General features: G+C 37.9%; 2 protein-coding genes across 2 annotated transcripts; both read right to left on the bottom strand.

Annotated features, from left to right (window-relative positions):
- Positions 1-261: 261 nt before the first annotated feature.
- LOC114307723 (amine oxidase [copper-containing] alpha 2, peroxisomal) lies at positions 262-27,430 on the bottom strand. Its single transcript, XM_028253136.2, has 5 exons — positions 26,605-27,430; positions 19,988-20,372; positions 6,955-7,068; positions 6,306-6,844; positions 262-659 (listed from the first exon to the last, which is right to left on the bottom strand). The coding sequence occupies exons 1-5, from the start codon at positions 27,402-27,404 to the stop codon at positions 455-457; spliced, it is 2,043 nt and encodes a 680-aa protein (XP_028108937.2). The 5' UTR covers positions 27,405-27,430; the 3' UTR covers positions 262-454.
- LOC114307724 (uncharacterized) lies at positions 15,481-16,738 on the bottom strand. Its single transcript, XM_028253137.2, has 2 exons — positions 16,416-16,738; positions 15,481-16,339 (listed from the first exon to the last, which is right to left on the bottom strand). The coding sequence occupies exons 1-2, from the start codon at positions 16,527-16,529 to the stop codon at positions 15,626-15,628; spliced, it is 828 nt and encodes a 275-aa protein (XP_028108938.2). The 5' UTR covers positions 16,530-16,738; the 3' UTR covers positions 15,481-15,625.

Here is a 27,430-nt window from a genome sequence, read left to right as displayed (position 1 = left end):
TAATAATCTTTGGGGGCGCGTAGACTATTATATGCATGTAGAATAGGCATTTGGGGACCTTATTTTCCTTCGGAAATGTCAGTTTTAAACTAAAAATTCACATTGACGTCAACAAACAACATCAATCCAATTCCAACTTGCGAACTCCATGATAGAGACAGAGAAATGTTAGGAAATTGATAATTTCCAGCCAGATCGATGAAACACAAAATAATAAATAAGAAAAATTAAATGAAACCAATCAATGTCGCACACACAAAATAAGGATTCACATAGTTTATTCCACAATATAATTATATCCACGGACCACAGTTGTTGCAGTTTCACAAGTACTCATGATTTATTGGTTTCATCAAGTCTTTTACACGTCTAAATTACATATAAGAAGAAGAAATAGACACTAATGTGTACTTTGTGCTTATTTTTTCTGCATACAATGTCTGTGGAAATTTGATCAAGGTTTGGCAGTGCAATTGGGCCAATGCCCAATCTTGGGAGCTTTTGTTTTTAACACTGGATTTCTCTCAAAGAAATTGGTTGGCCGGAGCTCAAATCCACCACTTAGCGTCGACATTATCGGAAAATCTTCTTGGCAAGGGACATGATGAAATCCCATGGTGTACCACAACACAATGTCCTTGTTCTCAATCTTCCTATTCCTGCACAATTTGTCCAAAATTTTGATGAGCAAGCACGGTGAATTCTTGTTAAGCAGTGGCAATTCCAGAAATTTTTGTAGATAGGGTCACTCCATAAGCTTAAGTTCCATAAATTTTATAAGGGGAAAAAAAATTTAACTAAACAACATTACTCTATTTTGTTTTGAGTTTTAAAAGCAATCCAAGTTTTTTGTTTTTTGTTTTTTGTTTTTTTATCTTTAGAATTTTTTTTGTTGCATAATCTAGTCTTTTGTTTTTAATTTTATTTTTTATTTTAGATACGCATAAGCTAGATGTACCTAAAAATTAATAAATACATTAAAAAAAATGAAAATATACTGAGTTTTTGTATATTTTTGTATTTAATGAATATTTTTTAGATTTTTTCACAAATATTTTAATTTTTAAATGTATTTAGATTAAGAGGATCTATTTTTTTTTTTTAAATGCTTAAAATATTTAAAAGTTCACTAAAAACAAATAAATGAAGATCTTGTATAAGAGTTTTGGTCTTTATTGGTTGTATATTTGTAAATGTTGTACCTTTCTTTTGAATATTGAGCTTGTAAATGTCAAAGATAAATAAATAATTTTTTTTTTTTTATTTTAATCATACGACTTATGCACATACTTTGAATAGACGTTCGGTAATTAATGGACAAATTTTTTTTTCAGCATAAGCCCGAATGTTTCAGTCCAATCTTGTCTTGTTTCACTAGGCCTTGGGTAGTTAGGCACTACTTGTTAATCATAACTACTATCCTGTTTGGAGCGGAATGGGATCATGACAAAGTGGTATCAGAGCTCTAATACCACTTTGTCATTATTGGCCGGTCATAACTACTATCATGTTTGGAGCGGGATAGGGTCATGACAGAGTGCCCTGTCACGATCCCGCCCCAAACAGGATAGTAGTTATGACCGGCCAGTAATGTCTGATTACCAAAAATAAAAAAACATAAAAAAATAAAAACTCATAAACTCAAAAGATATTTTTAAAAACTGTTAACCAAACAAGTGAGTTAAACTTGTCAAACAGCTCGTGTTTAATTATATGATAGGTTCCCTTAATTTTTTAATGAGATTAAACTACATTAACTTAAATATTAACAATATAGATAAATGTTTGTGTGGGGACATAATTTTTTGAATGACAACACGTGGCTGAGGTGACACCAAAGTGTCAGCCGAGGTGTCACGTGTCTTGGTCATGACACCAAATTGTGGGTGTCAATTTCCGACCACACTACCAATCAAGCACTCAGCTGGAGAACACTGGCAGAATAGATTAAGCCCGAATGACCTGTCACAAAAAGAAGAGATTCTGGCGATGGTTCGTCCATCCAGAGGTACTCCGACAATCAAGTTAGTTATCTCTCAAAGATAGCAAAAGTGCTTAACTCACTATTCAGAATAAAAAGCATACCTTAGACCCACGTGAGTGCCTCTCTTTTATAGTCAACACAAACCTAGTCCCAATAGAAGCCTAGCTTCAATGGACTCAGGATTACTGCTAATCTTGGACTCCTAGTAGGATTGGGATAAACTCTCTAAGAGTTTTATCTTTACCTAAACTAAAGTGCTCTCCCATTCTAGGACTCTTGTCCCTATCCGCTTATCCCGGATTCCGGTTTCTTTGCAGATAACCTCGGCCTAGCCGAGATCATCTCGGTGTCATGACCAGGACACGTGACACCTCGGATGGCACTTTGGTGACACCTCGGCCACGTGTTTTCATTCAAAAATTATGTCCCCACAACTGCCCCCTAGGTTTTATTACCTCGGCATCCTGAGATGATGGAACCTATATCATTCCTTCCTTTAATCAGACCTCGGTTTAACTTCAGCTTGTAAATTTTTCTTTAAAATTTCAACAAGTGTTAAACATGACATCGGTTTAACTTTAACTTGTAAATTTAAATTTCAACAAGTGTTAAACATGACATCGGTTTAACTTCAACTTGTAAATTTAAAATTTCAACAAGTGTTAAACTAATCTTAGCTTGTAAATTCCAACTCCCAAGCGTCATTCTCCAGCCCTCTGCATGGCTTTCACCTACTCCTTTGTAAACCTTATATAAAAAGTCTTTAACTTAGGCTGAGTTTTTCTCTTCTTGGACTTAATCATCTAGGCCGAGATCTTGTCTTCTGAAATCTGGGATCTGCTCACTTTAGGCTGAGCTTTTCTCTTCTCGAACCTAATCATCTAGGCCGAGATTGTGTCTTCTAGGATTCTCCATGCCCGACCTCCCGCGAAGGCCGATGAGAATGTCCCTTGGTCCCGCCATGCTGAGGGACTGTAGGAACCTTTTTCTACCTCCCTTTTCTGGGCATCTTTCTTGGCCGTTGGAATCGGCGTATCCTGTAATGGGAACGGTGGTTGCATGACGTTGTTCTGCATCATGAAATTGACGATCGTTTGTAGGTTCGCCAATTTGTCCGCCATTCCCTTCATCTCGTCGTCCCTCCGCATGTATCTATCTTTCCATACATGGAGGTCGTCTTCGTTATAATACCCGCTCCGGTTCGATTTCTTCGGTACGTCGCCCTCCTGGCCGACGTCCTTTCCTTCGTGATTCTTATCACGAGTCTCTTCATTGCAGTTATCTTCTTCGACGTCAAGGTCAATATGTTTCCCACTCTCAGTAGGGGTGTCGTCCCCAACCTTCTCTTTCTATCCATCGTTGGCCATCTATTCTCCTTTCGTTCCCACAGACGGCGCCAAATTGTGGGTGTTGATTTCCGACCACACCGCCAATCAAGTACTCAACTAGAGAACACTGGCAGCATAGATTAAGCCCGAACAACCTGTCACAGAAAAAAAGAGATTCCAGCAGTGGCTCGTCTACCCGGGGGCACTCCGATGATCAAGTCAGTTATCTCTCAAAGATAGAAAAAGTGCTTAACTTACTATTCAAAATACAAAAAGCATAAAAGACATACCTTAGGCCCATGGGGTGCCTCCCTTTTATAGCCAACACAATCCTAGTCCCAATAGAAGCCTAGCTCTAATGGACTTAGGATTACTGCTAATCTTGGACTCCCAGTAGGATTAGGATTAACTCTCTAAGAGTTTTATCTTTACCCAAACTGAAATCTTCTCTCATTCTAGGACTCTTCTCCCTTATCCGCTTATCCCGAATTCTGGTATTTTCGCAGATAACCTCGGCCTAGCAGAGATCATCTCGGCGGGGCAGTTGTGGGGACATAATTTTTGAATGACAACACGTGACCGAGGTGTCACCGAAGTGCCATCCGAGGTGCCACGTGTCCTAGTCATGACACCGAGATGATCTCGGCTAGGCCGAGGTTATCTGCAAAGAAATCGGAATCCGGGATAAGCGGATAAGGGACAAGAGTCCTAGAATGGGAGAGGACTTCAGTTTGGGTAAAGAGAAGACTCTTAGAGAGTTTATCCCAATCCTACTGGAAATTCAAGATTAGCAGTAATCTTGAGTCCATTGAAGCTAGGCTTCTATTGGGACTAGGTTTGTGTTGACTATAAAAGAGAAGCAACCCCATGGGTCTAAGGTATGCTTTTTATTCTGAATAGTGAGTTAAGCACTTTTGCTATCTTTTAGAGATAATTGACTTGATCATCGGAGTGCCTCCGGGTGGACGAACCACCGCCGGAATCTCTTCTTTTTGTGATAGGTCATTCGGGCTTAATCTATTCTGCTAGTGTTCTCCAGCTAAGTGCTTGATTGGCAGTGTAGTCGAAAATTGACACCCACAATCTGGCGCCGTCTGTGGGAAAGAAATGAGAAAAGATGGCCAACGACGGACAGAAAGAGAAAGTTAGAGACAACACCCCTACTGAGAGTGGGAAACATATTGACCTTGACGTCGAAGAAGACAACTGTAACGAAGAGACTCGTGATAAAAATCACGGAGAAAAAGACATCGGCCAAGAGGGCGACGTGCCAAAGAAATCGGACCGGAACATGTATTATAACGAGGACGACCTCCAGGTATGGAAAGATAGATGCCTCTAGAGGGACGACGAGATGAAGAGAATAGCGGACAAATTGGCAGACCTACAAACGGTCGTCAATTTCCTGATGCAGAAAAACGTCATGCAGCCACCGTTCCCGCTACAAGATATGCCGATTCCAGCGGCCAAGAAAGATGTCCAGAAAGGGGGGGCAAAACACAGTTTCTGCAGTCCCTCAGTACGACAGGGCAGAGGGGCATTCTCACCGACCTTCACGGGAGGTCGGGCATGGAGAATCAAAGAGGGCTGGAGAATGATGCTTGGGAGTTAGAATTTACAAGCTAAGGAAAATTTACAAGTTGAAGTTAAACCGAGGTCTTGTTTAACACTTGTTGAAATTTATGAAAAATTTACAAGTTGAAGTTAATCCGGGGTCATGATTAAATGAAGAAATGATATAGGTTCCATCACCTCAGGATGTCGAGGTAATAGAACCTAGGAGGCAGTTGTGGGGACATAAATTTTGAATGACGACACGTAGCCGAGGTGTCACCGAAGTGCCAGTCAGGGTGCCACGTGTCTTGATTTTGACGCCGAGATGATCTCGACTAGGCCGAGGTTATCTGCGAAGATATCGGAATCTGGGATAAACGGATAAGGGACAAGAGTCCTAGAATGAGAGAAGACTTTAGTTTGGGAAAAGATAAGACTCTTAGAGAGTTTATCATAATCCTACTGGGAGTCTAAGATTAGCAGTAATCCTAAATCCATTACAGCTAGGCTTCTATTGAGACTAGGATTGTGTTGGTTATAAAAGGGAGGCACCCCTACGGGTCTAAGGTATGTCTTTTATGCTTTTTGTATTCTGAATAGTTAGTTAAGCACTTTTGCTATCTTTGAGAGATAACTGACTTGATCGTCGAAGTGCCCCCGGGTGGACGAGCCACCGCCGGAATCTCTTCTTTTTTGTGACAGGTTGTTCGACCTTAATCTATTCTGCCAATGTTCTCTAGCTTAGTACTTGATTGACAATGTGGTCGGAAATCAACACACATAGTTTGTTTTAATGATTCTTGATAGCTTGATGGAGTTATGAGACCATTACCATTGATGTGGAGTCGCCAATGTTATTAAGGGGCGTTGTCTTTGGCATTCAGACCTTGTTTGGGAACTAAATATTTTAGTCAAAAACTTATTATGGAGTGTTTTGGGAAGCTAGTAAAAAATTGACTTTTTAGCTTTTTTAGTCTATTTTGTCTTTTTGTAAGTAAAAAATGTGAGAGGTGATGTGACCCAAAATGGGTAAAAAGCCAAAAATTGGCGTTTTTAGCTTTTCCCAAAAAAGCTCTATAAATTATCACATCACTCTTTTCATTTTTCTACATATTTTTTTTGTAAAAAGTCAAAAAATTACTAAAATAATCTATTTTCAAATGAGGCCTCATAGTTGTATCACTTGTGAAGCTGGCGTCACTTGGCTGTGTCTACTTCAATTTCACCCTAGACTCTTGTTTTGTAGTAGATGTACATGTTAGCGCATGATAAGGCCTTCTAATTTACTAGTATCCTAGTTGTTTTTTTTTTTTTTTTTTTTATCAAAAGTGGACCTTATTATGCTGACATGTATTTTAGTATTTTTCTGTAGTTTAATTTTGTGTACATAAACTTATTAACGTATCAAATGATGTTTTCATTGGGACTATAGGGTGTACCTGAGAGTCCAAACAGCTAAGGTATCGTCACCCCGACTCTGATCAACAAATACCCCTCCGGCCCATTTTTCAGACTTGTTATATGGGGTCACCCATACATTGTAGTTGGTGAAAGCAGCGCGGATTTGCGGATAATCCTCCTTCAACAAAAGAGAAGTCACTGTCGATCCTGGAAACAGACGGTAGCCTATAGGGTTCCCCAGCTTAGTCTTTTTCTTAGGATTCACCATTACCAACTCTTCTTGCTTCAAGCCCAATTGAATCCGTGCATCGAGCTCGGTTTTCACTGTTTCACTAACGACAGTCCAATAGCTCTTCCTCGGAGAGATGTTATTGGCCACTCGTCGTGTCTCTAATTTGTGTTTTACAAAGGAATTGGTCTCACCATCCACATCAAGGTCAAGATGGAAGGTCAAGAAATGATCATGGTACACTCCAATAGTATTATCAGCTACCAATGTCCCATGACCATCTTCTTTTATTTGATCAGTGTGAGTATAAGACACTCCCTTCACTTCCAATATGCCAGTGAGCCCAACCTATTAGGGAAAAAAAATATTAAAAATGATTACTCAAATTGATTATTAGTACTATGTATGTGCTAATTAAAGCACATTTCAATTTTAATTATGGAATCAATGTTTTTTACCCCAACTTTGATGGATCCAGTAGGCTTGAATTCCCAATCAATTATGTAGTCATAGTTGCCCACTGTTGATACCATCCTCACCACTAGGCTCACCTCTGGCCTAACCTCCCTTATCTGCAAAGTGAATATGAATATTATATTAGTTGGAAGCGAAAACACTTTATCAACAGATAAATTTATTAAATAAACAATTGCACTTATATCAGCAACGTTATAGCACTCAAAAAATGTAATTTAAAAAGTTGTTAGATCCATGTCACACAATTTATTTTCAAAGTAATTTTTTCGCTTAGTTTTTTGGGTTCCCTACTTTTTGTCATTTATATTACATAACAAAAAAAAAACAATGTTGTGATAACACTTCTACCGACACAAATAATGCTATTAGCGATGGTACAACTAAGCCATCACAATAAATGCAATTTTTTTTTTTTTTTTTGTTTTTTAGCGTCAAGTTTCTACGATCGCTAATAATGGACAATTGTCAGGGATGACAATGGATAATCTATCCAGTGGATATTCATGAAGACCTAACCCAAATACATGGAGTTTCTATATTTTTTCTACCTATTGGGTTAGATAAGTGATATTGTTTAAATCTCTATCGGGGATGGGTCGGGGAAGGGTACCCGCCCATCTCCCCATATCCCCTTTTTCAGCTTCAGTCCAGTTGGAGAAGTTGTCGGAGGTCTTTGGTGGTGGAGTCGCCGTCGACGGAGACTTTCGAGACTTGCTTCTAGGGTTGTAAATGAGCTGAGCTGAACCGAGCTTAGCTTTAACATGTTTGGGTTTATTTATTAAGATTTTAACAAGCTCGAGCTGAATAAAAAATTTAACGAACTGAGCTCGAGTCGAGTTAGCTTAGGCTCAACTCGAGCTCGAACCAGTTCACAAGCCTTAACGAGCCAAAAAATTTATAAATTCATACTGGCTTATGAGACTAAAGTTACAATTAAAATTTTGATTATACAATTATATATACAATATACATAAACATATTTAAAAAAAGTCAAAATTTTATTAAAATAATAATATCTACTGCCACTATTATATAAATGTACAATCTATAATTAACTATTATTTACATTTATATTTTTTAAATATACAAATAGCATATTTATCTTATTTTTTATATATATTTTTACATTACTTAATATATAAATAATAAATATTAAACGAGCCAGCTTACGAGCCGAGCTTTAGAATGTTTGGGCTTGTTTATTAAAAATTTAACGAGCTCGAGCTCGATCTCGAACGCAAAAAAAAAATAACAAACCGAGTTCAAATGAACTTTTACTGAGCCGAGCTCAAGCTTGTTCACTAACGGTTCTGCTCATTTACAGCCCTACTTGCTTCTTATTGAAGAACGACGGTGGAGGAAATGATCTCGGCGACGGTGACATCGAAAATACCGATCCGACACACTCCCGATTGCCGGAAGAGATCACCAAAGGAGAGAGAAAAACGAGGGTTGCGTTTGGTAGAGTTTTGTAAATATGATTTAAGACTATGAGTTGTATTTTGAGTTTGTGATGAGTTGTAGAATTATGATTTGATTGTAGAAAATTTGTTTAGTTATGGTTTTTGAATAGAGTGTTGAATTGAATTTTGAATTGTATGTAGAATTGAGTTTTGAAAGTTTGATGTAACATGTGAAATAAGAAAGTTTGTTTGGTGATGAGTTTTTAAAATAGTTTTCAAAACTTAATTCAACTATAATTGATAATCAAACACACAACTCATAACTCGATATCCGCATTTTTGATCAACAGTCATAACCAAACTATTTTTAAAATATTCAAATAAAAAAATAATTTTTTTTTCAATTAATTGTTTTTAAGTAATTTTTTTGAATTTTTTTTTTCAAATAACTTCTATGTCAATTATTTTATGTCAATTAATTTTTCTGTCAATTCATTTTTTAGGTCTGTATAAAAATTACAAATATTTTAAAATTATTTAGAAAATTAAAATATTAAAAATATTAAAAATATTCCGAAAATCAAAATATTAAAAATATTCTGAAAATCAAAATATTTACAATTAAAATATTAAAAATATTCCTATAAAATAAAATAAAATAAAATATTTAAAATAAAAAAGTAAAAAATATTTAAAATAAAAATTAAGTTGTTTTTGAATTTTGAAAAGAGTTTTGAGTTATGTGTTTGGTAGTGAATTTTGAAAAGTAATGATTATAGTTTGAAATGAGTTTTGAGAAATAGGTGTAAAATTATGATTTGAAAGCTGCAACCAAATACCACACTCAAATCAGTGGTGAAACTATGTTTTGAAATCTAAACCAAACAGAGCCGAGGTCTCCGAGCCGGATCTCCTTTTGAAAATCTACAGCTAGTTTTGAATCCCACTTTTTAAAAAAAAATTATTTTATTTTTTATTTTTTATTTTTAATTTGATTCATGTTACTGTATGGGACAAAACTTGACATAATTGGATACAAGTTTCTTGATTGGCAGTTTTTGGTGGTCCATGCTAACATTTTTTTTTGCTTCTTTTTTTTTATTTTGGGTTACTAAAAATTTGTTTGGTTGTCTTAAGATTATAAATTTAATACTTTAAAATAATTTTTTTAATTAATTAATTTATATGTATTTGATTTTGTTGTTGAACTAAAAAAAATAAAAGTGAATGTGGATTTGGCTTTCACTGTAAACCTTACAAAAAAAACAAAAAACAAAAAAAAAGGGGTCAAGTTGGGTTGGAAAAATTCCAAACCATTAGGAGATGAAGAGAATAGTCCCATAGGGATGGGAAATAGAGAAAGCGAAGAAATTATAATAGAGAAATGGGGAAAAAAAATTAGTATCCACCTTATTCCATTGCCATCACCATATTTTCGAACACCTTGTTGATGCTAACACTTTTTGCGACCCCACTTGCTCATGCCAAGGCCTTTTTTTTTTATGGAAAACATATTTTTGCGGCAGCATTTCCCTAACATAAAAAAATTATGAGCTTAGGAAGGTTGGGCCCCTAGACTCATTGCATGACTTATTTTGATATTCTGATTTGTTAATTTATTTAGGTTCTCATTTGTAAATCGTCCATAAAATAAAATTTAAAAAAAAATGAGATTAATTCAATAATTGTACTTATATGATTTAATCATATTTGATTTTAAAAAAAATTGAGAATCGATTTTTTAAGACAAATCTCCACCCTGTGGTCTAAAAGATTAACCAATAAGATCATCAAACTTGACTCATGGTGATCCTACTAACTTAAACTAGGCCGATTCAGTCTATAAAGTGGACGGGAGGCAAACCTATTTGAAAATTATAATTATTTTTTATTCTACCTAAACTTTTTTATAAAAAATTAAATACTCCACGAACGCGGGGAATGCTGATTTTTCTTTTTTAGTTGTAATAAACATAGTAAATTGACCCACCACTAAACCTAAACATGTTGCATTTATAAAATAAAATAAAATAAAAATTAATACTTTTTCTGTCCCAAAATATTAATTCTTTTTAGAGAATTTAAATTTTTTTATAGTACCATTATTACACTTCAAAAATGTTAACTTTTTTGATAATACAATTATTGCAATTGTATCAATTGTCATTGAGAGGGTAATTTTGGTGAAAATTTGGCCGAGCTATGAGAGGGGCTTTACGGCCTAAAGTACGAAGGATTGGGTAAAAAGGGCGAAAAGTTACTCCGGCCCAAGAGAGATAAAGTTACTCCGGCTCAAGAGAGATAAAGTTAATCCAGCCCAAAACCGATATAATGTTACTCCGGTCCGGAAGCGACTTGGAGTTAGGCCGATCGCAGGGGGTTAGTCCGGTCATGACATATTGTGGATAGATCGGTCAGAACCTTGCTACTCGGTCGCTCGGTCTAAACACACCATGATTTGGACATGGGAGAACCGAGATAAAGAGCAATACAAGGAAGAACCGAACAAAGGATAGTTCGGCCTACTCTGGCTCAGCATAGCCAGTATTATTTCGATCATGTGGTAGTTCGGCCATGGTAAAAACCATCTCACTTGGTTTAAGCAGTGAGGGGGGTGTTGAAGGATAAACATTATCTTTCAGGAGTATGAATCCTAGGAGGACTCTGCATGGAGGAGTAGAAGTCCTACTAGGATTGTGCCATACGAAACTTATAAAAGCTCACAAACATCACCTTGGAGGAGGTAACACACAACTTTGCTTTCTGAATACACAGAGCTTTGTCTATTTGTCAAGTTTGCTGACTTAGGCATCAGAGAGGTTTCTGGCACACACCCGCCGGCTAGCTCACGTTTGTATTTTCAGATGGAAAAGCGACGACGTACGGAGGAGCAGACTTGGTCAACAGGATTATACGAGAAAGTGTATTTCTTTCCCGTACAATTGGCGCCGTCTGTGGGAAGAACAGACAGGACAAAACCTCTTGATTAAGCTCCTCCTCTTCAAAGACAATGGCGCACATTGAAGAATTGCCACAGTCCGCCATCGACAGACAAACTCCAGACGGGGGCGCAAGGCGTGAAGGATTACCTTCTATCCCTCCCATGGCAGATTTGGAGCCCCAACGACATAATACCAGGAGGGATACTAGGGGAAGGCGAAATAACAGCCCCCATCACTCTCGTTCGCAAAGTCCTGACAGGCAAAGACGGAGGATTGATCCTCAAGCTCTGGAAGACCGCGTGAAAGAACAAGATGAATTAATAAAAAAGATGGCGGTGGACATGGAAGCTTTGAAGCGCCAGATGAAAGGAAAAGAAGTGGCGATAGGAGAGGGGCGCAAAAACAAAACGCCCCCTCGCCACTCAGAAAATAGTAGTAGGAATACCACACCCTCGCAAGGAGAGAGCAGAAACCTCAGGACAGGCGATACTCAATCCTGGTCTTCCAGAACTCGTCACTCCAGGTCTGAGACGACGAGATCTGAAAGATCATATACTAAAGGAAGCACGTATTGGCCCTCGCATTCGCACCAAACCAGATCTAGACAGACGGAATTACCCAGATCATCCGACTTACGAACCGTGCTCGAAGAGAAAGCACGATGCAAGGAGGATGCCAGGGCGTGGGATCCGCACAGAGTTTCTGCCTTACAGCGGTTGGCTCCTCGGACGCATGGAAGCGTCGAGGTTGGAATGCCAATACCGTGCCCTGCCTACGAACCAACGGACAAAGCATTAGCAAGGCTACAGACTTCGCCGTTTGTTCCAGCGATTGAAAACGCGCCCCTACCATCAGGCTTCCTTCAGCCCAAATTCACTACATATGAAGGGAAGACGGACCCCTACTCACACTTGAGCCACTTTCGCCAGGTCATGGCTTTGTACAGGCGAAACGAGGCCTTAATGTGTATACTCTTCCCATCAAGCCTTGGCGACCTAGGCTTGACTTGGTTCGAAAAACTTCCAGAGGGCAGCATAGCCTTCTGGGCACAATTGGCAGAGGCGTTCGTAACAAGGTTCCGAACAAACACTAAAACCCCGATGGAGATCGACCAGCTACTCTCCATCGACATGGGCGATAAAGAGACCCTAAGATCCTACAACAGTCGCTACTGGGAGACATTTAATCAGATTGGGGACTGCCCCACCAATCTCGCCATTGCACAGTATAAAAGAGGCCTTCCAGTCGGGAATAGACTAAGGGACTCGATCACCATGATGCCACCCCTCACCATGGAAGACCTGATGGAAAGAGTGCATCAGCACATCAGGGTAGAAGAGGATGACGCACATGCCAAAGCAAAATCTGGTGCGACCGCAGTACAAGAAAAGAAAACCTCAGCAAAGGTCAATGCAGTAGATCGTCAAAACAGAAACGGACGTGGCAGACGAGATAACGAAGAAGACCCGGATAAAAGATGGTTGAGAATCCGCACTGCCATAACCACGGTGTTCAAGAAACCGATTTATCGGATTCTGAGCGAAATAAGAGATGAGCCTTTCGTCAAGTGGCCAGCCAAGCTAGGAGAAGCTCAGAAGGACTATGACGAAAGAACACGGTGCACCTTCCACAAAGAAAATGGGCACCACACTGAGAACTGCACACCATTGAGACAGCACTTGGAGGAGTTAGTGGCGGCAGGTCACTTGGATAAATACATTGAAGGAGGGACGCAACCAGCCCCCCAAGACCATAATAACCACCCTAACGGAATACCAATTGATACCCCGCCTCAAGGCATTATCAATGTGATACATGGAGTTTTTGAACCTGAGCGTGTATGCGAGCTCAGGGGATCAATCAAAAAGGCTGAGCACTTTAGAGAGGTGCTAAGTGCCCAACCTGCCATCAAAAAGGGGAAGACAGAGGCAACAAACGTCATGTCTTTTTCGGATAAAGACTTGGACCGAATATACTGTCCCCACAATGATGCCCTAGTCGTCACTCTCCGAGTCAAAGATTTTGACGTCAAGCGGATTCTGATTGACCAGGGTAGTTCATGTGAAATCATGTACTACGAAACATTTAAACAATTAAAGCTGCAAGACAAAGACTTGGCGCCTGCCGTATCTCCCCTAATTGGATTCAACTCCATGCCAGAATGGCCCGTCGGTAAGATAATTCTTCCAGTCAGAGCAGGAAGCGTGACAAAACAAGTGGAGTTCTGGGTATTAAAGGTCCTCTCCACTTACAACATCATCTTGGGCAGAACGTGGCTGCATGCCATGCGTTCGGTGGCATCATCCTACCATCAAGTAATGCGTTCGGTGGTATTAAAGGTTCTTGTTTGAAATACACGAAGGGGTGTGCGGAAGCCATCAAGGAGGAAGATTGCTAGCTTACAGGGCCATTTCGCAAGGATACTGGTGGCCATACATGTAGGCAGACTCAGAGAAATATGTGAAGAAGTGCGAGAAATGCCAGAAATTCGCACACCAAATACATCAACCAGCTAGAGAACTCCTACCATTAACTAGCCCATGGCCTTTTGCAATGTGGGGCTTAGACATAGTAGGACCACTTCCAATAGTACCAGGCAACAGAAAGTTCTTTCTCGCAGCAACAGACTACTACACAAAGTGGGTGGAAGCAGAAGCATTGGCATCAATCAAAGAAAAAGATGTGAAGAAGTTCGTTTGGCAGAATATCATCACTCGGTTTGGCATACCAAAAACCCTAATCTCAGACAATGGCACTCAGTTCGACGGCAGAATCTTCAGAGGCTTTTGTAAAGAGTACAAGATAGAGTTCTACAATTCTACACCGGCATATCCTCAAGCAAATGGCCAAGCAGAAGCATCGAATAAAGTCGTCTTGGATGGACTGAAGAAAAGGTTAGAAAAAGCAAAAGGCAAGTGGGCGGATGAACTTCCTCATGTTTTATGGGCTTACCGCACCACACATCGGCGATCAACAAGAGAGACACCATTCTCCTTAGCCTACGGAATGGAAGCAGTAATCCCACTGGAAGTTGGCCTCCCCACAATTCGAAGTGAAAATTTTGATCCAGACTTGAATGGAGAAGCCATAGCATTGGAACTCGACCTTGCGGAAGAAAGAAGAAAAAGAGCACTGGTTCACAGTGCCTCATACCAACGAGAGTTAATCAGAAAATACAACAAAACGGTGCATCCAAGACAATTCAAGATCGGAGATTGGGTACTGTGCAAAGTAATGGGAAACACCTTGATACCAGGAGATGGCAAGTTAGGGCCAAACTGAGAAGGTCCTTACAAAGTGGTTGGGTTAGCAGGCAAAGGGGCATACCACCTAGAAGACAAGGACGGCAAAGCAATCCCTAGGCCATGGAACATGGCCAATCTCAAGTTATTTTACTTTTAGCTTTTCTCTTTCAAACATGTGTAATTTTTTCTTTCCTCAATAAAACAAGCGATTCTTTTCAGCATGAGTTGTTCTCTGTAAAAGTTAGCTTTAGTAAATTTTAGGTACATTGCGAACATTTTATTCTAAGTTGGCTGGAAAAACTAACTTAGAGGTTGGCTGGAATAAACCAACACCCCTCCTAAGCCCAGGATAAGGATCCAGGCTGCAGGACGTTTGGTCAGAATAACCAAACATTATTCTAAGTTGGCTGGAAAAACTAACTTAGAGGTTGGCTGGAATAAACCAACACCCCTCCTAAGCCCAGGATAAGGATCTAGGCTGCAGGACGTTTGGTCGGAATAAACCAAACATTATTCTAAGTTTGCTGGAAAAACTAACTTAGAGGTTGGCTGGATTAAACCAACTCTTTGTACTCTTCAGCCGAAGCATGGGTATGGCTGAAGAATGGTTGGCTGGATTAAACCAACTCTTTATACTCTTCAGCCGAAGTATGGGTATGGCTGAAGAGTGGTTGGCTGGATTAAACCAACTCTTAGTGCTCTTCAGCCAAAGTAACGGTATGGCTGAAAAGTGGGTGGCTGGATTAAACCAACTCTTTGTACTCTTCAGCCGAAGTAAGGGTATGGCTGATGAGTGGTTGGCTGGAATAAACCAACTCTGAGTATTCCTCAGCCGAAGTAATTATGTCGGCTAAGGAGTGGTTGGCTGGTAAGCGTAGTTAGATTGGCCAGCAAAAACCGAGATAACAGTTGAAAGTATAAAAGATCGTAGCCCGGTTACATACACCTCAACCGAAGTAAGAGTTAATGAAAATTTTCATTCATCAGAAAGCAAATACAAAGGAGGGGCCGTAGCCTGATTACAAGAGTAAAGAAGTAGCAAAAAAAAGAAAAAGTACAAAATCAAGAGAAAAGGTCTTCAATTTCGGCATCAATGTCAACTAGAACTCCGGTTGCAGATGGAACATCCGTCTCAGTAGCAACTGGCAGAACGATATCAGTCGATGGCTCAACAGTCAGGTCTTCTACCGTTGTCTCCAACCGAGCTGATTGATCGTTAACTTGCGCGTTGACTACTGGAATAACAGTTTGTTCGTTCTCATCGTCTGAATCATCTAAATCCTGCAAAAATTGTTTTTGGACCGAAGCAGCATATTCTGCAAGTGTGGCTGGAATGCAGTACTGTGGAGCATTGTAGACCTTGGTTTCAGGCCCACAGCCGAGCTGTTCCACAGCACTCCTCCAGCCACACTTGAAGAACAAGTCTTTCGCCCCCTCGCATTGCGGAATGTAGAGGCCTTCCGCTTCTTTAAAACCTTGGGCATTGGTATCACTGATCTTCTTCTTCAGATCCGCTATTTCGGCGTCTTTTTTGCCTTCGAGTTTGGCCAACTCGCGCAAATATTTATCTTTCACCTTTATTGCAATTTTTTGTTTTTCAGCTTCAGCCGAGCTAACAAGTCCGGTCAAGCGACCGTTCTCAAACTGTAGCTCGGCTATCCGCTTCTTGGCATTCTCAAGTTCGGCTGTCTTTGCCTCGGCGTCTGCCATGGCATGCCTTGTTGTCTTGCGGAGCTCCAGCACCTTTTTATGTGCAATATTGTTCTTCTGAATGGCCTACAAAAGAATAGTAACTCTCTTCAGCCGGACTGACAGTTGGGAAAAATTAGACAGAAAAGGGAGAGCCACTTACCAGGATCATTGACTTTGTTGATGACCGGATGGCCTTCAGTTCGGTGTTGAGTTGCTTGTTGTGGTGCTCCATATATTTTGGAAGGCAAACACTCTTGGCTAGGTTAAAAGCCATTAAGTGGTCCTTCTCAGTAACAACCGAGTCACTTTCCTCGATATTTCGGTTTTGAAAGGAGAGAACTGGAGCCCATTTTGAGGAGTCAGCTCGGTCAGATTGCTCCAGTTGAAGGATGGGTTGAGGACTTGGTTGGAGGATGGATTCGTCCTCATCCACAAGTTGTTGTTCGGTCGGGGTAGATCGGGCGCGCTTAGAAGGGCGGGATGAAGAAGGCTGTTAAGAAGGGAGGGCCACAACGGCAGGCTGCGTTTGGCTTGGTGGCGGTACTTCGGGCCTGTTTGTTTTGGTTAGAAGCGCCCTTACTCTGTTCTTTTTAGCCGTCTCCTTTTCAACTGTTAGTGGAATTAGTCTGATTTGTGGTAAGGTTGGGTCCAACTCTGGTGCGTCTTCAAGAAGAAAATCAGTCACTCTGGCTTTTCGGCGACCACTGTATCTGTAGGTCGGCTCGAACTTTAGCAATTTGGCCCAACTATGTTCTGGATACTGTAGTGCGGCGCGCAAAGTAGCTAGGTTTGGGTAGCTGTATAAAGAATGAATGTGGGCAGAATCTGCGAAAGAAGACAACTGTTAGTTAGGCTGAAAGATTGAAAAACCGAGATATCATAAAGCAAGCAAGAGAACCGAAGTAAATATACCGGGTTCTCCTTTTTTCCAATTTATACGTTGGCCAGGAATCTGGGCTTGATGATCCTCAAAGTTCCCAGACACCCAGAAAAAATCGTCGTCGTTTAAGTCTTTATCCGGTGTGTGTTTTATTATCTTCTCTCGGCGACCTCGTATTCTTAAATAATAGACCCACCCATCTTCTTTTGAACCAATGGAGTATTGGTGGAAGATTTCGGCCAGACCGAGGTTGAGTCCGGCTTGGCGATTTAGTTCGGCTATTCCCATTATGATGCGGTAGGAATTGGTGGATAGTTGGGTTGGGCATAGTCTGGTTTGCCTAAGAAACTCACAAATCAAAGGTTGGACTGGAAATCGTAGTCCGGTCTCGATTATGGACAAAAGGGTGAAAGGAACAAAGCCTTCATTGTCCCAAGGAATGACATCTTTTTCGGCTAAAATCAGTTGGACGTCATCAGGTATATTGTAGTCTTTTCTGAATTCGGCTAGGCCGCCCGGAGTGTCTACTAGATACCTATACTTTCCCATTTATTGTATAAATTACAAATAAATTAGTTCGGTGCGAAATTGGTGCTCAGTAGCTCGGTTGAGCGCGCGGAGGAGTGCCTGGACAACCTAAGTCTGCAAGGTAGAAAACAGAGGGGTAAGCACAGATCATTGGACCGTGCTACAAATTAAAAGCAAGGTAAAGAGCCCTACTTCGGCTTTGTGGACAGGTTCTATCTCGGTTCAGCAAAATGCTTGGTAGCTCGGTTTGAGTAGGGTTTTTATTAGCCAGACCTTGGCAAGCGTCTCGGCATACTGGCTTTGGAAACAATTTTGTTAGACCGGTTTATCGTCTAGGGGCAGCTTTCTGAGTTCGGTCTAAAAAACTAAGAAAGCTGGTTTAGCCCCAAAGGCCTAAATCGGTTGAACTATGAGTTTTGTTACATGGGTTGGGCCTCTAGGGGCAGCTTTCTGCGTTTGGTTCAGAAACTAAGAAAGCTGGCTTAGCCCCAAAGGCTTAGCTCAGTTGAAGGCCGAGGTTCCTAGTTTAATAAGTTCAAATTTCGTTCGGTGAGCTTATCTCGGCTGAAGTGAATCGGGAGTTGGTAACTTGCTGAAACTACTGTTATTTCTACGAGTTCTAGTTCGGTTATTGTCTGAATTGATCTACATATATAGCACAAACAGTCTCCTAGTTCGGTTGGGACAAGATTCTAGATCGAAAGCTAGTTTTCTACAAGATGTATCATTTACTCATACGTTCTACTGTTAAAGTTCTTTCCAGTAAAGTACAGGGCAAAACAAATGGAAAGAATATGTTTTGCAAAAACACACGAAACAAACTACATGGAAGTAAATAAAAGCAAAGAAAGATAGATAGATTCCAGTTGCTTACCAAACGAAGACATAGAAACACTGAAGACGGAAAAATGGCAGCAAAGTCACAGTCTCTTCAAGTACAACGGAAGAACAGCAAGAACACAGGGTGAAGAGAAAAGAGATGTAATAGTAGAGTGGTTAATCCAAAATATAGAAGGTGTTTTGTGTAAAAGAAGGGACGAAAGAGAAAAAGCGGGAACTGTTCAAATTTTTCGTAGTACGAGGGCGGCGTGACAGTTGCCCCTAGCCTATCAGAGCCTACCACGTGTCATTGGAAAGGGAAGCGTTACAGTCGCTGTGATTAAAGAGACGTTTTGACCGGACAAGTAGAGCCCGGAGAGAAATAAGCTTGGCCGGAAGGCTAAAGAGTTTTTAGCTCGGCTGGAGAGGCTAAAGGGTTTTTTTAGCTCGGCTGGAAAGGCTTAAAAACTTCAGCTCGGCTGGTAGACAGGTTATCCCAATCATGCTGTGCAGATGGAATTAAGGGGCAATTGAGAGTGTAATTTTGGTGAAAATTGGGCCGAGCTATGAGATGGGCTTTATGGCCTAAAGTACGAAGGACTGGGTAAAAAGGGCCAAAAGTTACTCCGGCCCAAGAGAGATAAAGTTATTCCGGCCCAAGAGATAAAGTTACTCCGGCCCGAAACCGATATAATGTTACTCCGGTCCGAAAGCGACTTGGAGTTAGGCCGGTCGCAGGGGGTTAGTCCGTTCATGACGTATTGTGGATAGATCGGTCAGAACCTTGCTACTCGGTCGCTCGGTCTAAACACACCATGATTTGGACATGGGAGAACCGAGATAAGGAGCAATACAAGGAAGAACCGAACTAAGGATAGTTCGGCCTACTCTGGCTCAGCATAGCCAGTATTATTTCGGTCATGTGGTAGTTCGGCCATGGTAAAAACCATCTCACTTGGTTTAAGCAGTGAGGGGGGTGTTGAAGGATAAACATTATCTTTCAGGAGTATGAATCCTAGGAGGACTCTGCATGGAGGAGTAGAAGTCCTACTAGGATTGTGCCACACGAAACTTACAAAAGCTCACAAACATCACCTTGGAGGAGGTAACACACAACTTTGCTTTCTGAATACATAGAGCTTTCTCTATTTGTCAAGTTTGCTGACTTAGGCATCGTAGAGGTTTCCGGCACACACCCGCCGGCTAACTCACGTTTGTGTTTTCAGGTGGAAAAGCGACGACGTACGGAGGAGCAGACTTGGTCAACAGGATTATACGAGAATGTGTATTTCTTTCCCGTACAGTCATAGTTAATGAATTTAAGATAATAGCAAAATAGAAAATTCATATTTGGTCCTTAATTGTTAAAAAAAGACTAATATTTTGAAATAATAAAAAATGAAATAAGAGACTAATATTTTGAGACGGAAAAAATAGTAAATTGATGATAAAATTAAATAAAAATAAAAAATCAGAACTTAAACACATGTTAGAAAATCACTTACAACTTCTCCAGGAATGCCGGTCTCAGTATGGCGCCACAAGACATTTCCGGCATGCTGCTCAAAAATGCAAAATACATTTGAAATTTTTACAGGTTTGCCATCTTGGCCAGCATAGTATCCATCCATGAACACTGCGTGGGCCGGGCAATCTTTCATGGGCTCGAGCGACACTGCCGACAGGCCGAACCCAAATTCGCCTACATCGAAAAATGTTTTGTAGTACCATTCCTCTGTTGGTTCCATATATGGCACAAACATTTCTGATATGTATCCTCTGTACATTACTCGACGAAATGTTTTTTTTTCCAGGTCATAGATTGAGGCTAGAGATATGATTGGGCCTGCTCGCACATCAAAGCCCAAATGGAAGGCCCAATTGGCCCATCTGATTTAATAAATAAATAAATTAGCGACATATAAACACAAAGTTTGTGTAGAATTATTATAAAGAATCATGTGTCTTATTGCCTTTGTTTGATACATTTTATTGTAAGTTAAAAGTTAATATTTAGAAAGTAATAGTCAAAAATACCAATCCTTCAGCCTTTAGATAATTGATTTTTTTCATTTTATCTAACATATTTCTGCCTAATAAATTATAAATAGAAGCTGCACCAAACCATCTAACACAGATTTCTAGAATTTTAAATAAGAAAAAAAAAAAAAAGGAAAGAAGAAGTCATAAGCAATTTAGATAGATTGCAGTAAACAGTTACATTGTGATATTTTCGTTGCTTATATATATATATATATATTAATTTGGAAAATTTGTGCAACCTGTTTGTTGTAATTTATTTTTACAGCTTATTAGGAAAAAAAATTAATTATTTAAAAGTCGGGAAAAAAATATTTTTAACTTCTACTTTCTAATTATTAATTTTTAAATTACAGTAATTTATATCAAACAATCCCGTAATTTACAAGTTTTCTACGACCATATCATTCTAGAAGTAAAAAAAAATTAATTGTGATTATGAAAAATGAGTTGGACTCCCTCAAGGAGGCACCCCTTTGACCCTCTCTCTCTTTGATTGGGCAGTTTTTCTTTTTTCTTTTTTCTTTTTTCTTTTTTCCTTCTCCTCTAATCACCACCCGCCGCATATGTGTGGAGCAGTGAGAACAGTGATTAGAGGGGGTATCAATCACTTCCCTTGTGATAATATAGAACTGCATATGCACCACAATAATTTCCTAACAAGAATACAATCCGGAACCAGGCAACGTGTACACAAATTACAATCCTAAACCAATCAATTATTTATGGTTTTTTAAATTCTCCCCGCTGATCAAAATAGACAATTCTAAACCAATCAAGTATTTATGGTTTTTTTTTCAACCTGTGATGTCCCGATCTCGAAACCGACTTGAAGTTATGTCTTAGCTGATCAACAAATAGACAATTCCAAACCAATTAAGTATTTTTGGCTTTTTTTCACCCTGTGATGTCCCGATCTCGAAACCGACTTGAAGTTTTGTGTTGACTTGTTGCATAATCTCTTTTGGACGGTATTTGGTTAGAAGATTTGATAAAAAAATTTTAAAAAAAATAAAAAAAAGATAAAATATAAATAAAATATATTTATATTTCACTTAATTTCACATATCTTTTTTAAATCTCTTCTTAAATTTACCAAACACAACGTTAAGTTTGTTGTTAGAACAAAAGTCTTTAAATTATTGTATTGTGTTGGCTGGTTTTGACATTAAATTAATAATCCAATCACGTGGTTGGACTATAATTTTTTTTAATTAATTTGGTATATAATTGCTAAGAAGTGATTTTTATGATAATTTTTGTAGTAGATCTTTTCACTTTTACATATATATATATATATATATATATATATATATTTAGGGAATCCATGTCTAAAGCCCCTAAAAAAATAAATGAAAATTTAAAAGTTCCACTAACGACAATTTTTTTAAAATCTGTTTTTAATTAAATCAACTTTTTGTCTTTAGTGATTTTTAAAAAAATAATAACAATTTATATGTATGTATAAACTTTTTAGGGCTCTTAAGATTTAAGGAAAAAAAATATTCAAACAAAAAGATCAATTAAAAAAAAAAAGAGTCTAAACATGCCATCCCCAATGGCAATATAGAAGTTTAAACATTATGACATTTGTATGTATAATTAACTAACATAGCCTCCGTTTGAGAAGTGAGTTGTCTTTTTGACTTTTTAATTTTTTTGACTATTTTAGCCTAGGCTAAGAAGTTTGGTTTGGGAAGAACTTTTTGATTTTTTAATTTTTTTTGTGAGAGAAGAGCGTAATGATTATGGGTTAGATGTGATGCTTTATTTTTTGTGACTAAAATAGTCTATTTTATCTTTTGCGAATAAAATAACTAAAAAAGCTTAGAAAAGCTCTTCTCATACGGACCCATACATTGATTGGACATGACAATTGGCTCAATAACTTATGTAATTATTTTTTGAGATAGTAACAAGTTAAATATTTAATATTAGAATAGATGGAGTGACTGTGACTTTTTATATAATCTAATTTACTAACCCATTAACCGTTTACTTAAAGTTGATTTGTTGAATGTTAAATGTTAAATGATTGAATTGGCTAACAAAATGGATTGTGTATTATCAATTTTTTTGTTTTATTTTTATTATGACTTAAAAATAGGAAAAATTAGTAAAACATTCACCTCCAACTTTGTGTAATAGGAATGGTACAAGATGTTTTTTTTTTTTTTTTTTTTTGATCAGCAAGATGTTTTTTTTTTTTATTAGCTAAGATCCCTCAATATTTTCATAGAGAAAATTTGACTCAGAAAAATTTCGACCTTGATTCAGAGAAATTTCAATTTTTACATAGAATAAAATTTCTCTAGTATTATTACAGAAAAATTTCAAAATTTCTCTGTAAAAATTAAAATTTTTCTAAGTCAGGGTCAAATTTCTCTGAGTCGGACAAAATTTTTCTGAATCGAATTTTGTTTATGAAAATATTGAGAGACCTTAACTAGTATAAAAATATTATATAACATTTATTTATAAAATTTTAGTATCAAAAGTCTTAAAAAAAATTCCTACTAAAAATATTAGGGTGCGTTTGGTAACGTTTACGTTTTCAGTTTATATTTACAAAAATTTTATAAACTGATTTTTGTTTATTTTTTGTTTATTTTTAGAAAAACATAAACTGCAAGCGCGTTTGGTAATTGACAAAATATTTAAAAAAATTTAAAAATATAAAAAAGAGTGAGAAATGGCAAGTGATGGCAAGTGGCGACGGAAGACGGTGGTGGAGAGTGGTGACGGTGGGTGGTGGTTAGCTAGTGGTGGCGGGTTGGTGGCGGTGGTGGGTGGGTGGGTGACTGTGGCGGTGGCGGGTGGTGGTGGCTGGTGCTGGTGGTGGCGGGTAGGTGGCGAGTGGTGAGTGGATGGGTGGGTGACGGTGGCGGGTGGCGGGTGGTGGGTGGTAGCAAGTGGGTGATGGTGGTGGCGGGTGGTGGGTGGCGGATGGCGGGTGGGTGGTGGGTGGTAATGGTGGCAGGTGGTGGGTAATAGTGACAGGTGGGTGGCGAGTAACGGGTGGTAGGTAGGTGGGTGGGTGACGGTGGCGGGTGATAGGTGGTAGCGAGTGGGTGGTGGTGGTGGTGGGTGGTGGGTGGTAGGTGGTGGTGGTGGTGGTGGCGGCGAGGGGTGGGTGGCAAGTGGGTGGCAGGTGGGTAGCTGGCGGGTGGTAGTGGCGGGTGGTGGTGGTAGGTGGCTGGTGAGTGGTGGGGGGTGAGGGGTGGTGGCGGAAGACGGTGGTAGAAAATGGTGACGGGTGGTGGCTAGTATTGGGTGGTAAAAAAAAAATGAAAATTCAAAACGGAAACACATTTTTTGTGTTTTCATTTTTTGGCCAAATTTATAAACTGAGATCACTGATTTATAAATCAAAATTTTTATCAAGCAAATTTTTATTTAAATTTTTAAAATTTTTATAAATATAAATAAAAAATTGAAAATGTAGGTATTACTAAACAGCATCTTACCTTCTCTACCATTGTCTATCAAAACAACATTTCGTGTAATGACTTTAGCTAATATTTTATCTTAAATAAAATATAATTATAGATCCAACCGTGCTCATGCATAACCATCATGCATCTGGACTTACCGACAAAAAAATCATTATGTTATCACTTTTAGGAAAATTTTATAGGGTTTATTTTCAGTTTATTTTAATTTTTAATTTAATTTAAGTTATTTTAAAATGTTTAGTTCAGCTTAACAATACAGTTTATATCTTTTTATAAGTAAAAAATTAACTTATTCTTTGAATAGGAGAAGAGAAACTTAATTTATAAATCAAAAATCAGCTTATGTTCACAGTTATAAATTATAAACTGTTAAGGTATAAGCTAATCATTTTCTCACAACTCTACCAAACATGGTCATATATCCACATGTTTTTCGTCCATTTTTATTTATTTATTTATTTTGATTCATTAAATGAGGCACACTATACCACCCATACACTTTCCCTCTAAAACTGACCCAACATTATGATTCAAAGATATATCAATATCATATCGTTTTTTTGCTATACAGGAATTAATTTACCTCACAAAGCCATTTATATTATGCAGTTACAAAAATATACATAAATACATCATAATGATCAAGCTGGATTATAATTTTTCATTTTAAATCAAAATATGTATACCAAAAATTTCAATTACAAAAATGTTATTATCAGGTTATTTGAGTGAGATCAAAATTCTTTACATATAAATTATTTTAAAATTTTCTATTATTATTTTATTTTATTTTTTATTTTCTTATATGGTTGAATAAGGAGAAATTATCCTTCTGTTGTACTATCAAAAAATTACTACTTATTCATGAAAAAGTTTGTGATTATATTTATTAATATATATAAAGTTTACCATTTATTTATATATATATATTTTTTAAATGTACACTGCACTGAAATTTCCCATTGAATAATTTCTTATATTTTGATATAAATTCCATATGCTATCCGTAGTCCTTTGGTTGGTGCTCAGACCCGTTTGATTTTAGAGTTAGGTTAAGTGGAATTGTTAGTGAGGGAGAAAAATTGTGTTTGTTTGATAACCACTAAATTAATAAGAATTAATATTTGTTTTATCATTCTAGGATGAGATTAAATATATGAAATTTTATAAATACCCTTGGTATTTTTGATATATTTTAATATTAAAAATTATATTTCATAAATATATATTTTTTTGTACTATATTTTTTTTTATTATACTATTATATTTTAATAATAAAATTTATTTTTATATTAAGTTATTTTATTTCGTAGTCGTCCTGGTTGAGCTCGCTTGATGGAACACCTGCTCTTCTTGCAAACTTGTAAAGAAAAGAATGAGATAGCCAGGGCAACAAAAGAATTTGAATAAAGGCAATATGGTCATTTTACATGTAATTTCAAGATCTTCATTTCCTAATAATACCTTCTCCCCTACCTCAGGAGTAATCCCATAGTGAGAGGTCCATCCTAAGGTGTTCGGATTATAAGTCCATTGCTATAATTCTTGAAAAAACAAACATAGTATTAGCAATTCCAACACACTAATAGTCCAGTCTCAAGACCTCCTTCTAAAAATAAACAAGGCTTCAGAGACTTTAATTAGGCTACATTTTTACATAAGTAAAAATTACGTGGTTTATTAAAATTTGCTAAACGACACTAATTTCTTTGTGAACTTATTTTAAACCAATAAATTAATAGAAATGTGTTCTAAAAAAATTTATTCACAGCTAACAATGCCCAAAACAATATTAATCATCCATTATAATATGACCACGATAATGTTTCATGAAATAGTGAATAATTACTTTTTTTTTCTGAACGATTGAAGTTACAATATATTTTTAATATTTTCACGTGATTTTTTTTTATATATAAACTTAATCGTAGTGCCACAAGCGAGGAAGCAAAAAATACATACAAATGCCACATATGAACAAAATACACTTCAATAATACGATAGATGTCATAATAATAAGTAAAAAAAAAATTAAAAATTATTAGTTTGTATAGGATTATTGTTTAAAAATTGACAAAAATATATTAGGTAAATTACACTGGTGACGTCTATATTTTACTTCATATTTTATTTTAATTCCTACATTTTCAATTGACTTAATTTTGATCCTTAATTTTTAATTCTGTATCAATTTGATCCAATTGATAATATCGTTAATATTTTTTATTGAAAATTATCACTAAATTAGTTAAGGTTAACTCAATAAGTTGAGTAAATTTATAATTTTACCCTTAAAAATATGACATACAACACTTACGTGAGTATTTTTCATTAAAAAAAAATATTAAGAATTGTAATCAATTAGATCAAATTCAGAAAAAATAATAAATTCAATGTAAAAATTGAGTTAATTAAAATTACAAAGACCAAAAAGACGCAATAACCAAAATATATAAACTACCGTCGTAATTTGCTCAAATATATTTATGTGTGGTATTAACCAATACTAATGTGTTCAATCTTAACATTTTAAACTCAAATTTATAGGTACATCTTTCTATTCCACAATGTCTGATTCTATGATTAAAATTTTTATAGGTAAAATTTTTCAGGTAAGCTAGACTGACCTGATAGTGTGTCCAGCAATCTCAATACCTGACCCGTCCGGCTGCACGGTTGCGACACCCTTCAGCTTTGGCCCAAACGGCGGCTTCTGCTTCGCTGCCCGATACTCCGTCCCTCCAGCTTTTGCCATCGGAACAGTAAACCTATCAGAATACTGAGTGATCTTCATTTCATCTAAATCAACCACCAATGTAACTCCCTCCACTGGCCTCACATACAAATTCACAGTCCCCTCTGTATAAAAACACAAAATCCTCAAAACCCTAGCACTCTTTTCTTCTCCATACCACCCCACACTGTAAGTAGAACAAACAACATCAGATAGATTGAGCCCTCTTTTCTTCACAGACTCCAAAAATGGTGGGTAAGTCATTGGAAGCTCAGATGCAGTTGTTTGTTCCTCAAGTGTGAATAAAGGGTAGCCATGGCCAGAGTAAATGTGATCGGAGATGATGGAACTAGTCGACAAATCGACAGTGATTTCATGGGTTTGTTTGTTTAATCGGGTTATGACAAAGGCTCGTCGCGGTGGTGGTGTGGTGGTTTTGAGGGTGGAGAGCCATGAGAGGAGGGTTGGTTTGTTTGGCTCATCTAACCCTACATATTGGAAAGTTAGGTTATTAGGGTTTGAGTTGTGGTATGAATTTGTGATGATGGTTTGGACTAGGGTGAACTCTTGGGGAGTTAGAGGGTCTAGTGGGTGGTGGTGGTGGTGGCTGTGGCTTGTGGTGGTGGAGCTGGAGATGGAGAAGATGGAAAGGAGAGAGAAGATGAATGTATTTCTCAATGTTGAAGCTTCCATGGTTTGGTTTGAATGGAAAAGTATGG

The sequence above is a fragment of the Camellia sinensis genome, chromosome 7 (assembly GCF_055761805.1).
Source record: "Camellia sinensis isolate YWXY chromosome 7, ASM5576180v1, whole genome shotgun sequence".
In the NCBI taxonomy this organism is placed as follows: Eukaryota; Viridiplantae; Streptophyta; class Magnoliopsida; order Ericales; family Theaceae; genus Camellia; species Camellia sinensis.
This window is presented reverse-complemented; position numbering and strand designations above follow the sequence as displayed.

Bases quoted from the DNA above. Each gene is read 5' to 3' on its own strand.
- LOC114307724 (XM_028253137.2), bottom strand. From the start codon at position 16,529: ATGGCTTTTAACCTAGCCAAGAGTGTTTGCCTTCCAAAATATATGGAG. The intron at 16,340-16,415 runs GTAAGTGGCTCT...ATTCTTTTGTAG, and splicing joins CAACAAAGTCAATGATCCTG to GCCATTCAGAAGAACAATAT.
- LOC114307723 (XM_028253136.2), bottom strand. From the start codon at position 27,404: ATGGAAGCTTCAACATTGAGAAATACATTCATCTTCTCTCTCCTTTCC. The intron at 20,373-26,604 runs GTCAGTCTAGCT...TTATTAAATCAG, and splicing joins ATTGCTGGACACACTATCAG to ATGGGCCAATTGGGCCTTCC. The intron at 6,845-6,954 runs GTAAAAAACATT...TTTCCCTAATAG, and splicing joins CTGGATCCATCAAAGTTGGG to GTTGGGCTCACTGGCATATT.